The sequence below is a fragment of the Heloderma suspectum genome, chromosome 3 (assembly GCF_057233095.1).
Source record: "Heloderma suspectum isolate Gila_16-S chromosome 3, 16-S_ref, whole genome shotgun sequence".
In the NCBI taxonomy this organism is placed as follows: Eukaryota; Metazoa; Chordata; class Lepidosauria; order Squamata; family Helodermatidae; genus Heloderma; species Heloderma suspectum.
Genome location: NC_139460.1, coordinates 167,571,758 through 167,590,330, shown reverse-complemented (window position 1 = coordinate 167,590,330; position 18,573 = coordinate 167,571,758). Strand labels below are relative to the sequence as shown.

Below are 18,573 nucleotides of genomic sequence, written 5' to 3'. Positions count from 1 at the left end.
GAGAGTGCGGAGTTTCAAGACTTCATTTTTTACACAGGAAGCTTCCTTATTCTGGCTCAGCATATTTGTCCATCTAGAACAATATTGTTTATTCTGATTGGCAGCTGGTCTCCAGGAGCTCAAGAAGGGTTTCCAATCACCTCCTTTCTGATATTGTTTTAAAGCGGGGATACCAGCATGTCCTCTCCCACTCAGCTATGATTCCCTTCCCAATAAGGATCGAATGTAGCTTTAGATAACATATCTTGGCTTTGATATAACCAAGATGATAACCTGGGTAATGTGTACAAGTTATCTCCTTGAAGGAGCAGAAGTAAATGAAAGTGGAGGGTGGACTTTTTATGTTGTGTTTAAATGCTGCGGCAAATGGTCATTTTCATTCCTTGCTTTGTATTATTTTCTTTCACCAAACATAAAAGGTTTCCTACTCATTCACTCTTGTATTGCAGTATGGCAGCTTGGTTTTCATTTCATTCTCCCTAGGGATATCCATTGCCCCTACGCAAGCATCTATCTGGAACACTACTTGCCCCACATACCTAATTCTTGCCTTTCTAGACCTATATGCAGCTAAACATAAGGAGCTCCAAAAGAAACGGTGAGGCCACCTTCCAAAACATACAGATCCAAAGTCCATCGTAAAAGAAGCAGGCAGCCTCCGAGATGACAAGGGCCCACTTAGGATAGTAACTAAAATATTTGGTGAGCCCATTGTGCCACTGCTTATAGGCCTAGAGTACAGTCCCAGACATAAGGTATAGAACTAATGCATCAGTAATTCTGAAATGTGGAAAGAAGTTTCCACTGCTCAAGCAAATAAAAGATTTGCCTTACTAAGATAGACAGACATCTCTGTCATTGATGATGAGGCTTAATCCTATCCTACATTAGGCAAAGTTAAGGTTTAATCAAGCCATATTCCAGAGATCCCCATTGCTACAACCCTTTTGATTTGGCATGATCCTAGAGCTTCTTACATAACCTCATCTTAGAACATAGCACATGCAATTCCCTTTCAGATATGTGGAACTTGGATATAACTTGGATACCCAATGTGTATGGGGGCCACCTTAATGGGAAAAAGTGCAGCACTAAAAGTCCCCCTGCCCCAAGTGATCTTGTTGGAAGAAAAGGAGAGGGCGGCCTTTTAACCAACTGGGAAGTCCTATTAAATTCCAGTGAATATGACCTATCTTTTAGATCATATGGAAACTAAGCCCCAAAGGGGGATTAATACACAAGCATCAGGCCCTGATTGTCCAACCTGCATGTTTCCATATTTCCCCCTCCTCCCTGATTTCCCCCTTTTCTTTGCTTTTAATCTTTTAAACAGGAGGTTGCAGTATAATTTAAAATAAATGGAGGGAAGCAGATGGGATGCTTAACATTCACATTTAAATTTAAATTCGTGTTCATAGGTTATTGGAATAGTATATGTAACATCTGGTGGAAGAGCTTGCCGATTTTTTAGGTGGTATCAGAAGTTTAAAGGTGAACAAACTTCTACTTAAGACATTTTCTGTCGCACCAGTTGAGTTTTGGCTTTAAGATAAAAATAGGAACAGGAGTTCTGTTTAAAAATACTTATACTGGCTGTTCCAATCATTGCTCCTGTTTATCTCTGCTAGCTCTTTCTATAAATGCTGTGAACCAGAGGGATCACTAATGTCATAGTAAAACATTTGAGTTTGTACGAAAAGCACTGAAAGATGACTACACTCCTTTCCCTTACAATCGTTACCTTTTTATGTAGCTGCAGTGACAAATTTATACTACGCAGGTGTGTCACATGTTTCTTCAGTTAGTTTATAAGAGGAATGCGGAGAGAAATGGTATCTGTGCTGCAGTCTATCTCACACTAACCACATTCATATGTGGTGCAAATAATGTGAAAGAGAATCAAATGCCTTTCGAGATCATGTTTTCAATTTATGTCTGATTATTCAACCCAGCTCTACTATCTACATAGCATATTTGAGTTTAATCTACACCCATTTGTAGATTTATTTTACTGGATGTTGTGATTTAGAAAACATAGGCCCAGTTCAAGCACTTACCTGGATAGTGACAGTCTTTGTATGGTAACATCATTTATAATCTGGGCATGGCATGCAACCATCTTTCTGCCTTTTTTGAGGAGGAAGAATTACACAAACTTGGAGGCTGTTTGCACAACATTACAGCCCACTGTGGGTTATTTAACCCACGGTGAGGCTGCGGCATATGTGGGGTACATGCGGCTGCCATTTTGAATATGCACCCCCCCATCCAGAGGTTGTCATGTCGTGTGAACCCAGCAAACGTGGGTTATGCGAAGGTTAAGCAACCCTCTCATAACCCATGGTCTGTTTTAGGGTTATCCAAGGGTTGTTTAACCCTTGCAAAACCCACTCTTGCTGGGTTGCGGGTTGCATATGCAGCCTGCAGGTGCCTCAGCTCATCATGGGTTAAATAACCCATGGCAAGCCATGACATGTCATGTGAACCCGGTCTTCGTGTTCATGGGGAGCACAACATCATATATGATATCTGTATGGTGATGATGGGGTTCTTACTCAACCACCACATAAAGACTGCCACTGACTGAGTAATTACCTCAACTTGGCCAATTAAGCAGTGTATTAAGACGATCAAAAGTCAACATCTTAGTTTAATTAAATACAACATGTAAGTTACTGAATTTTTACGACTGAGCACCAATGCAAGGCAAGGAAGAAATGTAGAAGAGTGGGAACATTTTAAATCCAAACATAGATTTAAATCCAACATGTAGTGAGCAGAAAAAATGGCTGTGCTAGTGGAGCTCCACTGCCTTGGGCAAGCACTAGTGGACCACTTTGTAAACCTAAGATGTTTAAGCAGCTGTGCAAATGCTTGCAAAAGCAGAACTCCCCTTGCTCATAGTGCGGAACGTGGTTTCTGCTAGTGCAGGGGTGTAGAACTTCAGGCCCCCAGGCCAAATCCAGCCCTTGGGGTTCTGTAGATGGCTGTGTTCCTTTCCCCTGACCTCCAATAGTTTGGTGGGTTTTCAGCTTTTGCATGCCCCCCGCCCCAATTCCAAAAGGTTAAGACCCCTCTCCTAAAGCTTACTTATTGGCAGTAAAGGCTTTAAGCTCAAATATGCTGGTATTTTTGCCCTGTCCCTTTTGCCCTGTCCATGACTGGAATGTGGCCTCCGAAAGCATCACCAAAATTGGATTTGTCCCTCAGGCTGAAAGAGGTTCCCCATTCCTGTGCTAGAGTAACGTCATTTGCACTACTGGAATGACACTGTTGGATACAACCCACTATTATTTTGAAATACCTTCCTGTACATATTTTGACATTGTATTGGGCTGTATATGTGTAAATCCTCAAGTTTTTTATAAGTCACAGAAGGTATCCACATAAGTCATTCCACTGCAACACCTTCCATACTGTGTCATAGTCTATAGCAGCGATGGACAGATGTCAGACTTGGGGCAGGGGGTTACTGCAGATCACCCAGCGAATACCAGTAGATCCACATCTACCTTTTGCCCACCCCTGGTCTACAGCAAGTAAACCAAACTGTTCCTTGATATACAGAATTAAACTATGAGAAATAAACTATGTTCCCCAATTCATGAAAAGGCATCAGAACTAATATCACACCCACATTTTCTAGCGCTTGAACCCTTGAGTCCAAGGGTTAAAAAGTACTTGGCATGGTCAGGCAGGAATGCTGGCATCAGCCGGATGGGTGGTGCAGAAACATAGCCTAGTGGTCTCCCTCAGGGGCCAATTGCCTCAATCAGGGCAAGGTCATATTTCTGGCTTGCCAAGCGTTCCCTGCCCCTGCTGCTGCTTCTGAACACCCCCCACCCCACCCCAAAGAAGGCTCTCCACTCCCTTCCCCAGATATTTTCATGCAGGTCACTTCCCCACCTCGCTGCTGCTAGCAGCAAGGAAAGCTATCTCTATCAGGACCACTGGTGTGCATGCATATATGTGTGCGGTCCCCTGATCCCCAAGCCAGCATCACATGTGGCCCTTGGGGCTGAAAAAGTTGTGCACCCTTGGCCTAGACTGATGGCAGTGCAGCAGAACTGATGAAGTGCAGCAGAGAAGTACTAGTTCCCCTCTACTCACCACTGGTTAGGCCTCATCTGGAGTACTGTGTCCAGTTCTGGGCACCACACTTTAAGAAGGATGCAGACAAACTGGAGAGGGTTCAGAGGAGGGCAACAAAGATGATCAGGGGACTGGAAACAAAGCCCTATGAAGAGAGACTGAAAGAACTGGGCATGTTTAGCCTTGAGAAGAGAAGACTGAGGGGAGATATGATAGCACTCTTCAAGTACTTGAAAGGTTGTCACAGAGAAGAAGGCCAGGATCTCTTCTTGATCATCCCAGAGTGCAGGACACAGAATAATGGGCTCAAGTTACAGGAAGCCAGATTCCGGCTGAACATCAGGAAAAACTTCCTGACTAAGAGCAATACGACAATGGAACCAATTACCTGGGGAGGTGGTAGGCTCTCCCACACTGGAGGCCTTCAAGACGAGGCTGGACAGCCATTTGTCAGGGATGCTGTGACTTGGATTCCTGCATTGAGCAGGGGGTTGGACTCGATGGCCTTGTAGGCCCCTTCCAACCCTGCTATACTATTCTATGAGAGCTGGGAACTTCTTAGCAGGCAGGAACACAGGATAGACTCTCTAGGACCATCTGATTCTCAGCACCAGAAGGCCTTTGGGTTATGATGCTAGTGCTCCATTTTGGACTGCCTTTAGTTCCTTTCTCCATCTAGGAATCTCAGAGAGTAGGAAACTGGTGCCTGACTCCGCTTCCAAGTCCCACAGCACCTGACACTGGTAAACCCATACCTATGGCAACAGCAGCACTGCTTTGGGATCTATCCCACTTAAGAGGCTTGCCCTTGCTCAGATCAAAACGCACCAGAGAAATAACTGCAAAGGACCTGTATTGGCAAAGAGAGGTCAAGGCTCATTGTAACATATGCAAGTTATATTAATGTATGTGTTTTCATTGTTGAATGTGACCCAGGTAAGATAGGGTTAATAATGTGTCAGAGAGTGAGTGAAAGATAGGAGGGGCTTGTGTGTGTGTGAGGGGGGGGGGATTCTGAGGTTATAAAAGGTATGAATTGACAGGAGTCAGATAGGGCCTTAGGGATCGTGCAAGCAACGTCTAGTTAGTAGGGTTTGTGTGTAGGATTTTAAAAGGGATAGAGTAGGTAGGGAAGTTACGACCAAGCATTAATGAATAATAATAACAACATATAACTCATCGTGTGTTAAATTTTTATTTGTTTTTAAATACACATTCCCATGTGTTGATTGAATTGCTACACTACCATTATTAAATCTATTTACTTGTTACTTCTCCTGTCGTGGGTTGAGAGAACCAAGTGGGCATATTGAGTTTCCCTGGAAACCAGAGACAGTAAAGGGGCTAAAGCTTGGGTGTCAGTGGAAACAACTGATCCAGGTGAAAGCAGGCGTTTCCTGAGGGGTTTGTTTCTCAGTTTCAGAGGTGGAGTCTGAGGGAAAGGTAGAACCAAGGCAGCAACCTCACATTCATCAACTCCAAAGGGGATGTAGGTTCCTGTATGACTTATTCAACTACCTTAGCATGCCATTGCCCCAAGGAAGGTGCATCCCTCACAACTGCAGCAATGTCTTGCCATTTTGTGGGGTGTTTGCATTTATTTCTCACATCCATTCTCTATATACACATACACTCACATTCTATATATTTTTAGTTCAAAAATGAGCCAATAAATGTATGGCAATTTCCCCCAAACATAAAAAGTTACCCCTCCCATTATTTTAGTGACAGGCCACAATATCACACTAATTGGTGCTAACACAAGCATAGTGTTAAGGTTAGCATATGTCCTTCATACGTCCCTTTTTCACAGAATGATCTGAGGACGAGTCCTGGCCCTTTTGAAGAAAATGCAGTGTTCTGCTTTGCCCCTTTAAAGCCTTCCATTTAAAGTTCAGTTATTTAAAACATTTATACCTCACCTTTCCTCAACAAGCCCAAGGCAGCTAACAACGTGAGTTAATCAATAACATAGGGCACAGTCGTACTGAGATAGTCAGCAGCCTCCAAAGGCTGCCAACTATCCAATGCAGGTCGGCCTCCGAAGACTGCCAAGTATCCAATCGCACAAGCTACTAGGGAGTGGGGAGCACAGTTTCTGGAAACCACGTTCCTGGCTCTGACCTCAATCCCCAGTAACCAAAAAGTGGTTAGACAGTGTCTTGACAGTGTCTAGTGCCCATAGGATTGCTCCCTCCACCATTTAAAACCGTTTGACAACAGCCATAAAACACTAAGCAGCCATAAAACACCGAAACAGAAAGTTTTTAAAAAATACCATGAAAAAATCAAGAAAAATAATTTGAGCATAACAATTAAACTTTTAAAAGGTAGCAACCATTCATGGGCCAAAAGCATACCTAAAAAGAAAGGTTTGGGCCATTTTATGGAAGGCCAAAGAGGTGAGACAAGTCTCCCTCAGGAGGCAAGCCACAGCCACTGAAAAGGCCATCTCACCGGTCCCAATTAGACATATTTCTAGGAAAGTTGGAACACATAGGAGGGCCTCTGGCGATGACCTCACTAGGTAAGCAGGTTAATATGGGAGAAGGCAGTCTTTCAGATAATCTGGTTACAGACTATAGGGGGCTTTGACAGTCATTACTGCCACATGGAATTGGGCCTGGAAACAAACTGGAAGCCAGTGTAGCTGTTTCATTGTTGCTGTTTTTAAGTCACATGCTCCCTATAGGCAGTCCCTATTAACAGTCTGGCTGTAGTGTTATGGACCAATTTTAGTTTGGAACACTTTTCAAAGGTAACTCATGTAGAGTGCATTGCAATAATTCAGACATGATGTAACTAAGGCATGTGCCACCCTGGCCAAACCTGCAGTCTCCAGAAACAGGTTTAGTTGGTGCACCAGGCTAAGCAGGCACCAATGTACCTCTGGCCACAGTTGATACCTGAACATTCAAGATCAAAGCCAGGTCAAGCAGTTGCCTATTATTGTTTAATCCAATGTGTTGCTGTTTTCTCTCTTTTGCAAGCTGTAGAACAGCATTATGCTTACCATGAGTTAAGCAGACACAGTTCCAACAGAGCAAACCTCTCAAAGCTGGTTTCTGGTTAAGTTTCAGTGGCAATAAAAGTCTATATTACTCAAAAATGCTTTCCGGTTCTGGGCAAAGCCTCCTCTTTTTCGACTTCAGGAGGATGCTGTTCCTGAGAAGTCCCAGTAACACAGATCACCTATAACTCATTGTAATAACTAATAACTATACAGATCCCAGATACTCAAGTGTGGCACAGTGCTTGTATTTATTACATTTATATCCCACCTTTCCTCCAAAATGTGCATGGTAATGTACATGGTTCTCCCTGTGTCCCCAATTTATTCTCATGATAACTGGCCCAAGAGTCAATTCGTGGCTGAGTAAGGATTTGAACCTGGGTCTCCCAAGTTCTAGTTTATTATTAACTTATATACCATGCTGGCTAATCACTCCTAGCCAACCAAAGTAGTTCAGGATGGACACATACCACTGACTAAAATGTTCACAAACTGTTTATAACCCACGGAGTTCTCCACACTTACAGACATTATCCCACATACTGGATTCTTACAGAAAGAGTAATAATAATCCTTTTTTTTTTTGGCACACCATTTTTACTACATATTTTGTTCTGTAGCATTTTATTGCCTTTACCTCCTTACAAGCACTTTAGTCAAGTAACCGCCCTTTTGATATTTCTTAATCAATTACTGAGGGTTAAAAATTCTGTATTGTACCCTGAGTAGTTGTCACCTGTCTGCCATGTGTTTCATCTTGAAAGATTCCTTTCTGGCATTATTATTGCACATTAATTTTCTCCTTGTATAAGTTCTGGGGGAATTTTTAAAAAAATCTATATGGTTTCTTGCTACAAGTACTGCATCTCTGCACTCTTTCCAGTATCCAGATCTCATATTTACATGTCTGACCTCTTTTCTCAGGAAAAGCCTAGCTTGTGATCTGGTCCAACCGTTCCTGTAGACTTGTTGCAAGGGTCATTTTAGATATGTTTTTGCACAGAAGGGTGATAATTCTGGCTGTGCACAATTTTAAATCATGTTGTTTACCTGCAGGAGGAGGAAGCAATGGCTTATGAGCAAACTTTAGAATTCCGCAGAGGTGGTGATGGTCAACCCCGCCGGTCAACACGGCCTACTCAGCAGTTCTATCAACCTCCAAGAGCTAGAAACTGATCAAAGGTAAATGCTGATAATGATCATGCAAACAAGTTGTGGAAGATATTCTAATGTTTCATTTCATCACTTCCTGCAGTTAAGGAAATAACTCACTGGAATGGAACTTACTTGAGTGTTCTGGGCACGGTGGTCTAGAAATGTGCACTAATGGGGCTAAAGTTTTGAGTCAGCTAAAAATATGCTATCCATGGAGAGAATCTCTGAAAAAGGAATGCTTCCTTATAAAATGTATTGAACTGATCATTTCTGTGGCAGGTATGGCCAACCTGTGGCATGGATGCCACAAATGGTAAATGCAGTGGGAGTTTGTGGCACATCTGGATAGGAACTAGGGGACTTGTGGGCCTGGCTATGGCATAAGCAGGCCTACATTTCTCCCCACTCTCCCATTCAATACAGCAGCATTCCCCAACCTGGTGCCCTCCAGATATTTTGGTCTAACACTTCCCTTGGTCAGCAAAGATGCTCCACATTGCCCTGGTCCTGTATTGTCTTGTGAAGCCTTACTGCTACAAGAGAGCTCCCTCTCACTGTTTAACCCTCCTGCCAGCTACTGATGTAAGCAACAAACTGGCATGGGTCAACTCACAGGAGGAGTCCTCTAGCAAAACAGTAAGGCTCAGATGCTTCATAAGGCAATACAGGACCAGGACAGTGTGGGCATCTTTGCTGGTCCCCAGGCACTCCATCCACCCCATCTGAGTTTGGGCCTGACAGGGAAAAGTGTGGGTGTATGGAGGGTAAATTTTAAGTAGGCACAGTTTGTGACATTGCACAACATCCTCACCATTCACGGGACACCTCAGTTAAGGCATCAGACTTCGCTTCCAGTTTCCTGGATTTGTGGATGTTGAGCAACGTGGGATAGCCTTAACTCTAGTCTTAAACTGGCAGGTTTTTTAATTCATTTAATTTACAATAGAAGAGAGCAATCCTGTGGTCCCTAGACAAGAGTCTTGGGGGGCCATAGGATACTTTGGATTCCTGGATCCGAGGCTGGAGACACCACCCCGACCTCGGCGCCAGGAATCCGAGCTCCCCACTCCCTCCCACTCACAGCTGGCACAGAGAGAACCATGCTGGCTGCTTCTCTGAGGTCGCAAAGGCAACCTCGGAGGGCAGGGAAAGGGGGCAGTTCTGTGGGTGGGGAGGGGAGAAGATCGGAGAAGCGGGGATATAAGCGATCCCCTGCCTCCATCCCTCCCCCTCCACAGAGCTCTAGCTAGATGGGCAAAAACACCCGTCAAGCAAAAATGCAGAGCAACAGGGAGTGCGGAGGCAAAGATCCCCTCCGTGCTGCTCCTGCTCTGCATAGGATTCCATCAGCCTCCCAAGTCCAAAGGCTGACGGGAATCTCAATAGGACTGTCCCCTAAGTCTACCATTTGGTTGCAGTTAATCATGTTTCCTTCTGTTGCGGTGTTTTGTAGCATAATTATGTTGTGGTGTCATATTGATCAGCTTCTCAAAACAATCAGGAGCATTTTAACCACATCAACACAAATGGAGTGCATTGGCATAGTTAAAATTCACCTGAGCCACAGCAACAGCTGCTCAAACAAATGATTTGCCACATTCAGAACTGCTATACTGATGAGTGGTTATCCACATAAGGTGCTACATATAGGAATCAAATGTTAGACTGGACTTCTGTGTGTCATCTGTGGTTTTCCTTTTTTCCTTTGTCTTGTCAGATAACTCTTGTCCTGCACTGTATTTTGCCTTTTGTTACTATTTTGGTGAATGTTAATACACTCAAGTGGTTGTCAGGAAGTGCACCCACAACAGTTGGTTCTTGATATATAAATTCCCTTTAGCAATTACATTTATATTGCAATCCTATACATGTCTACTCAGAACAAAAACTCGGCAAGTTCAGTGGGATTTATTCTCAGTTAAGTGAGTACAGGATTGCAGCTTTAGTTAAGTATAACATTAAAACCTGAAGGGTAGACTTGATCTTGTTAGGAATAGGTAGCTGGGATTACAGGATACATACCAAGACTCAAAATACAAATGCAATTTCTAGAACACATTTATTTATATAGAATGCAGTTCAATTCAACCTAGTCACACTTTCTACATTCACGCAGATTACCCATGTTGGAACCTGATGGCCAGTCAAGTCATATACTCAGAAACAGGAGGTGTGCTGCATGCAGCTGCTTCTTAGTGTTCCCATCTTCCTCAGAGTTCTGCTGATTTGGGGACATCTTAAATACTCTTTCTTCCAAGTCTGCATGATGTGGAAAAACACACCTGTTGACTATGTGTCCTGGATGTACATTAATGTGGCTTTTTGGAAACTCTGCCATTTGATGCTAAAGGGCAACACCTTTTCTTTAGAAAGCTTAACCATCACTTCACATACTGGCAAGCTTATACAACCTTTGCCTCAGGTTTTGAGCTATCTTGGAAGTCTCTTCGTTCAGCACTTTTTCCCAAACTCAGCTAATTGCATGCATCTTGTTTCCCAGGCAGCTTTTACACATACACCTTGTTTTTCCCAATTCTTAAGCCTTTACTGCACGTTTCTTCCGGTAACTTTCCTTCATTCAAACCTCAGGAACCCTTTCACTCAATAAAGAGGGCCATTAAAGGATTTTATGTGACATACTCCCCCGAATGATACCTAAGTTACACTTATGGTATTACAAAAATGCATTCATTCTTCATTCAACCGTATACAAAATCGCTGGTGTTCTTTCAGTTGAGTAAAGATTACATAGTTTTGTATTTTGCAATACAACCATAATATACTGTTAACAATAGCATAGCATCAGTAAGCTATATAATAAAATATTTTACCTTTTTTGAAAATGTGTTGTAAACTAATAGGTCTGGTTGCTGGTTTATACATTTATAAACTGCAGCTCTGTTATGGTGGTTTTGCAGCCACCCTTCTTAGAGTAAGATAAGACAGATAAGAACAGCAAAAGCTAAACTTGTTGTCTTTACGTTCTACTTCTAAGCATTTCTGGTCACACTGTTATTGCTTATTATTTGTCAAACACAAATCTTGCAACATAAGCTTTGGTGTTGTTATATTGGCTTTCAACCCACAAAGTATTTGTTATGACTGATCAGTTCTATACACGAAAATATAAGTTGGGCTTCTTTGTGGTAAATTAAAAAAAGAGCTCAAAACAAAAATGTTTTTTAAAAGCAGAAGGAACAAAGGTAATTCTTTTACTGCAGTAAAACCAAAAATACAAATAATTGTATGGCCATTTTTTACTAAACTCATATTAGACTCATAACCGAAATCACATACAAAGACACCCACATAAACATAAACAGGTAACATGTATAAGCCTTTATACATTTCCTTTTTGGTTCTTAGTGCTCCATAACTGTATCAGATCAACACCTTCTTTTTCCTCTTTCATTATAGGTATTGCTGTGTAAAAATAAAAGAAAGGGGAAGGGGAAACAACACAACACAATAAAAGGACTATTGTTGCAAGGCCTTTTATGCAGGCGTCAAAACCAGTATTAATCTTGAAAAATTAAACAAATACAGGATACAATTGTCTTAACTCTTTTTCTTTTTTTTTGTTTCACGTTGATCTAAATGTTTCTCCTTTTCTTTTGGTCCATAGCCCCTTAGGGGCCAAGCGTCCCCTCTTGGTGGCCAATTCTCCTTTTTGTTTTGTTTTGGGGATCCCTGTGATCTACATAGCCAGAATAGCTTAAATAGGTGATGGATGTTACCTTCTTACTGCCTTTATTTTTTTTCCCTGGAACCGCCCAGCAATATTAACCTTTTTACCTCTTTAGCTTTTCATAACATGTCTGTCAGTCAGTCTTTTTAGCCCAGTAAGACTCATCATGCATATTACACTGTGTTTCAAACTATCAAACCACAACTCCTTATTTTATTATTTAGATCTGGCTTATTCTTTTTAAAACTAATGTGGTCTGCTTATTATGCCAGCAATCTGGAATTTAAAAACATACTGTGCTACTGACTTCTTTTCCTGCTGCACACAAACTATAAATTGCTTAATTTACTGAGCTGGGATAAAGAAATACATTTCTACTTTCTGGTAAATGTTCACTATGCTTTTTCTGTTGCTCTGTCCATTCCTCTTTTATTTGTTTCAACTTTATTCTCACACCTGGTGCACAAACCAAAACGAGATCAACACCATCTTGTGACTGAAGATGGCTTTTACCCTAGACAACAGCTGACCCCCCCCCCCAAAAAAATGGTTTTCAAAGTCCAAATGATATAAATGTTTTGCAAATAATCTAAATGCGTTTTTTTCTTTTATTTCCCTCATTCCACCTTCAAGTTGAAAACACACAGACTTACAGTTCATAATGCTAGTATGGCTTATTTACATTTTCTCTTTTAGCTAAACCTGAGACAGTCTGTGCCTTAACTTTTGCCTGACTTTTTGTTTGCATTATAGCTATCTTAACTTGCATATTTATCTATCCAGTTGTTTTTGTTCTAGTTATTGTCTGCTTTGTGATACACTTTCTACTCTTTTATCATGGCTTGTATCTAAGCCTCCTCATTCTGTTTGTTGCTACATGCTGAATAATTATTTTGCCCTGCTCATACTTGACACTACTCTTCCTAAACATACACTATCCTTCTATGTCTTCTTTCTTTAGCAACTCTTAGGTTTTATAGCTCAGCTGTATCATCCTCAGAGTCCCTTAAAACTTTCTACAATTCTTCCCTCTTACTTCCCCTTTTTAGCTCTTTTTTCCACACTTTTCAACTTGTTTCATTCTTCTGCCTTCAGCTCTTCTACATTCCAAACTTTTCTTCCTTTCTTTCTTTTTTCCTTACTCCTTTGCTCTTTCTGACCAACCCCCCTTATCTTTCTTTGCTTCTAATTGAAGCTAGTAAAGTCTGCTGGCAGATTGTGGAAAAGTGACAGAGTTTTGTATTCTTCGTTTAAAATCCACATCACTTTTTTTTCCTTTAGCAATTTCCTGGTGTTTCTAGAAAATGTTGACTATAAAACTCTATCAGTAACCAATTCATCATCCAATTAATTCTTAAAGTAAGAGGTTCTTCACTCCTGTGTACCAACACACTATATCAAATGCCCATTGGCCAGTTATTAAATCTACAACATAGTATTGGGAGCTTGTTCTTTTTCTCCATTAAAAGAAACAACCTGTATATTACCCTGTTATATGGCGTTCTCTTAGAAAGCTTTGGAACCACTTCTTGACACTTCTGTATTAAGGAGGGCACTACATTTTTCCCCCTTTTGCTTTGCACATAACCTCAGGGTTGCCCTTCTAGATCTTAATATATTCAGCACACTCATGAGATACCTTTGTGCTCAAAGCATATATTTCAAATTCTGGTGAAAACTACTTCATTCAGGCTTGTCATGGAGGCGTGCTTTTAATTGGTTTGGTGAAATTCTGTGCAGCGGTTTAAAAGTTATCAAGGCTTTCCTGCCCCATGAAAGCCTACGGCAGCAACTGCTGGCAAAGTTATGTCAGGCATACTCAGTTTCAGTCTGAAGCTCGAATGCTGCCAGTATTCAAGTGTTTCCAGAGGAATTCTATTACAGAGGGCTTCTGTGTCATGCCTATTCCTTTAGTTAGGGATTGTGACTTCACATATTACTATATACATTGTTACCCTAACACTGGGGTGGGTGGGGAGTCTTTAACCATCCCCCCAACACACACACACACACACCCAGTGTGGTCCCAATCTGGATCAGACCCCCCATGCCTCCAATTTACATTGCCAAAATGGCATCTAGTTATAAGATAAATTGCAGGCATAGGGCAAAGGGTTAAAGCCCCCTGTCCACCTAAAAGGTCCTGATCCATTATTAGGGCTCATGAGCTTACTTTTGAGTTGAAACAGAGGTAAGTTGTAAGCAAGCACAATTTGTGACATTGCACAACATCATGGGGCACATCCATTAAGGCATCAGATGTAGCTTCCCATTTCCTGGCTTTGTGGAGCTTGAGCCAACTTAAGAAGGGCTTAACTCTGGTCTTAAACCAGCAGGGTTTTTTATTATTGACCTGTTGGTTCGGTTAACTTAAAAATCAGGGCTGGTTTAACCACTGACTTAATGGAGCCTCTGGAGTTTATAATGGACAGCATGGATGGTGATTCCTCTATATAATGAGGAACAGACATTAGATAGTTAATAGTATCTCGGCTACCTTATTTATTGTCAGGTTCTTCTCTTGTTGTTGTTCAGTCGTTCAGTCGTGTCCGACTCTTCGTGACCCCATGGACCGTAGCACGCCAGGCCTTCCTGTCCTGCGCTCTCTCCCGGAGCGTGCTCAAGTTCATATTCATTGCATCCGTGATGCTATCTAGCCATCTCATCCTCTGCCGTCCCCTTCTCCTTTTGCCTTCAGTCTTTCCCAGCATCAGGGTCTTTTCCAGGGAGTTTTCTCTTCGCATTAGGTGGCCAAAATATTGGAGCTTCAGCTTCATTATCTGTCCTTCCAATGAGCACTCAGGGTTGATTTCCTTTAGGATGGACTGATTTGACCTCCTTGCAGTCCAGGGGACTCGTAAGAGTCTTCTCCAGCACCACAGTTCGAAAGCATCAATTCTTCGGCGCTCAGCCTTCCTTATAGTCCAGCTCTCACAGCCATACATTACTACTGGGAAAACCATAGCTTTGATTAGACGGACCTTTGTCGGCAAGGTGATGTCTCTGCTTCTTACTATGCTGTCTAGGTTGGCCATAGCTTTCCTCCCCAGGAGCAAGCGTCTTTTAATTTCATGGCTGCAGTCACCGTCTGCGGTGATCTTGGAGCCCAAGAAAGTAAAATCTGTCACTGCTTCCATTTCTTCCCCTTCTATATGCCAGGAAGTGATGGGGCCAGATGCCATGATCTTTGTTTTTTTAATGTTGAGTTTCAAACCAGCTTTTGCACTCTCCTCTTTCACCCTCAACAAGAGGCTCTTGAGATCCTCTTCGCTTTCTGCCATTAGGGTGGTATCGTCTGCATATCGGAGGTTGTTGATAATTCTCCCAGCAATCTTAATTCCGACCTCTGATTCATCCAACCCGGCATTTCTCATGATGTACTCTGCATATAAGTTAAATAAGCAGGGTGACAATATGCAGCCTTGTCGTACTCCTTTCCCAATTTTGAACCAATCGGTTGTTCCATGTCTGGTTCTTACTGTTGCTTCTTGATCCTCGTACAGGTTTCTCAGGAGACAGGTAAGGTGGTCTGGTACTCCCATCACTTTAAGAATTTGCCACAGTTTGTTGTGATCCACACAATCAAAGGCTTTAGCGTAGCCAATGAAGCAGAAATAGATGTTTTTCTGGAATTCTCTTGCTTTCTCCATGATGCAGCGAATGTTGGCGATTTGATCTCTAGTTCCTCTGCCTCTTCGAAACCCAGCTTGTACTTCCGGTAGTTCTCGGTTCGCATACTGCTGAAGCCTAGCTTGTAGGATTTTGAGCATCACCTTGCTGGCATGTGAAATGAGCGCAATTGTGCGGTAGTTTGAACACTCTTTGGCGTTGCCCTTCTTTGGAATTGGAATGTAAACTGACCTTTTCCAGTCTTGTGGCCACTGTTGAGTGTTCCAGATTTGTTGGCATATTGAATGCAGCACTTTAACAGCATCATCATTTAGGATTTTAAATAGCTCGGCTGGAATACTGTCATCTCCGCTAGCTTTGTTGTTACTAATGCTTCCTAAGGCCCACTTGACTTCACTCTCGAGGATGTCCGGCTCAAGTTCAGTGACCGCACTATTATGGCTATCAGGGACATTCAGATCTTTCCTGTATAGTTCTTCTGTGTATTCTTGCCACCTCTTCTTAATCTCATCTGCTTCTGTTAGGTCCCTGCCTTCTTTGTCCTTGATCATGCCCGTCTTTGCACAAAACGTTCCCTTGAGATCTCCAATTTTCTTGAAGAGATCTCTAGTCTTTCCCATTCTGTTGTTTTCCTCGATTTCTTTGCATTGTTCATTTAAGAAGGCCTTCTTGTCTCTCCTTGCTATTCTCTGGAACTCTGCATTCAGTTGGGTATATCTTCCCCTTTCTCCCTTGCTTTTCGCTTCCCTTCTTTCGTGAGCTACTTGTAAAGCCTCATCAGACAGCCACTTTGCTTTCTTGCATTTCTTTTTCTTTGGGATGGATTTCGTTGCTGCTTCCTGAACAATGTTACGGACCTCCGTCCATAGTTCCTCAGGCACTCTGTCCATCAGGTCTAATCCCTGAAATCTATTCCTCACCTCCACTGTATATTCATCAGGGATATGATTTAGGTCATACCTGAACGGTTTAGTGGTTTTCCCGACGTTCTTCAATTTAAGCCGAAATTTTGCAAGAAGCAGCTCATGATCTGAGCCACAGTCAGCTCCAGGTCTTGTTTTTACTGACTGTATGGAGCTTCTCCATCTTTGGCTGCAAAGGACATAATCAATCTGATTTCGATATTGACCATCTGGTGACGTCCATGTGTAGAGTCGCCTCTTGTGCTGTTGGAAAAGAGTGTTTGCTATGATCGACGTGTTCTCTTGGCAAAACTCTATTAGCTTTTGTCCTGCTTCGTTTTGTACACCAAGGCCATGCCTGCCTATTATCCCGGTGATTTCTTGACTTCCTACTTTAGCATTCCAATCCCCTATAATGAAGAGGACATCTTTTTTTGGTGTTAGTTCTAGAAGGTGTTGTAGGTCTTCATAGAACCGATCAACCTCAGCTTCTTCGGCCTCAGTGGTTGGGGCATAGACTTGAATTACTGTGATGTTGAATGGTTTGCCTTGGATTCGTACTGAGATCATTCTATCATTTTTAAGATTGTACCCCAGTACTGCTTTTCCCACCCTTTTGTTGACTATGAGTGCTACTCCATTTCTTCTAAGGGATTCTTGCCCACAATAGTAGATATGATGGTCACCTGAATTAAATTCGCCCATGCTTGTCCATTTGAGTTCGCTGATTCCCAAGATGTCGATGTTCAATCTTGCCATCTCATGTTTGACCACCTCCAGCTTACCTTGATTCATTGATCTGACATTCCAGGTTCCTAAACAATATTGTTCTTTACAGCATCGGATTTTCTTTTCACCGCCAGACACATCCACAGCTGAGTGTCCTTTCGGCTTTGGCCCAGCCGCTTCACTCTTTCTGGCGCTACTTGGAAATACCCTCTGCTCTTCCCCAGTAGCATATTGGACACCTTCCGACCTGAGGGGCTCATCTTCCGGCGTCATCTCTTTTAGCCTTGTGATACGTTCCATGGGGTTTTCTTGGCAAGAATACTGGAGTGGGTTGCCATTTCCTTCTCCAGTGGACCACATTTTGTCAGAACTCTCTGCCATGACCTGTCCGTCTTGGGTGGCCCTGCACGGCATAGCTTATGGCTTCACTGAGTTACGCAAGCCCCTTCGCCACAATAAGGCAGTGATCCATGAAGGGCTTCTTCTCTTAGTACTTCCTAATATATGCTTAAATATCAATTCAAACAGCAAGTCTTCCCTCTTTAAGAAAAATAGCTTTATCTCATGAATAAACCATTATTTGAGAATTACACAAAACTGTGCACATGTGTGTTTGTCTCTGTGTACACACACCACACACACACACACACACACACACACGGCTATTTCTCCATATAATGCAGAAAAACATAAAAGTTAAACTTCTTCTTCTGTCTTTCCAAATGTTTTCTGTACTACGAACTCTGTTGATTTACAGTGGAAGATGGAGTGCAAATGACAAAGAGATCTTCTTGTTGTTCTTTTTCTCCACTCTCCAGGTACTTGTTGTGGAAAAGCTCTCAAAGGTTTGTTCAGTGCTCAGGATGTCTCACTTTGCCTGAAGGGAGGCACTTGACAAAGAAGGCTGGTAACAAACAGGGAATACAGAATATATCCACCAGAGACATTTTTTTAAAGTTAGTTCTATGAAGCTAAACTTTTTACATATGAAAGAAACCATTGTTAATACTGTCATCAATAAAAGCCACCATGCTCTACTCTGTGCTTGTTTTGCATTTTTTTTTTACTGAGTTAGTATCATCCATTTCTTATTGCACAAATTATCATTGGGTGAAATCCTAATTCCTTATGTTTTAACATCAAGTTTGATACAGTCTGTATACTTCAGACTTGTAAAAGCTGAGAACTGGGAAGGACATTACTTCCTGCGGTGGTACAGTTAGAATGAAACTTCTAGTATTGGTTATTGCTTCTACTACTACCATGATTTAGTTAGTTAGTTAGTTATTCAAAGAACCATCAGCACATATGGTGTTTTAAAGGGTACAAGAGAAGAGTTTCCTGTTCCAAGGAGCTTACAATCT

General features: G+C 42.1%; 1 protein-coding gene across 4 annotated transcripts in view; it reads left to right on the top strand.

Annotated features, from left to right (window-relative positions):
- Positions 1-18,253, top strand: part of TDRD3 (tudor domain containing 3) — a 115,126-nt gene extending 96,873 nt beyond the window's left edge. For all 4 annotated transcript variants that reach the window (XM_084844868.1, XM_084844870.1, XM_084844866.1 and 1 more), the window contains 2 exons: positions 8,162-8,287; positions 18,028-18,253. In XM_084844868.1, the coding sequence (XP_084700994.1) occupies positions 8,162-8,281 (120 nt within the window). In that variant the 3' untranslated portion in view covers positions 8,282-8,287; positions 18,028-18,253. The remainder of the gene's footprint in view (positions 1-8,161; positions 8,288-18,027) is intronic.
- The last annotated feature ends 320 nt before the right edge of the window (positions 18,254-18,573 follow it).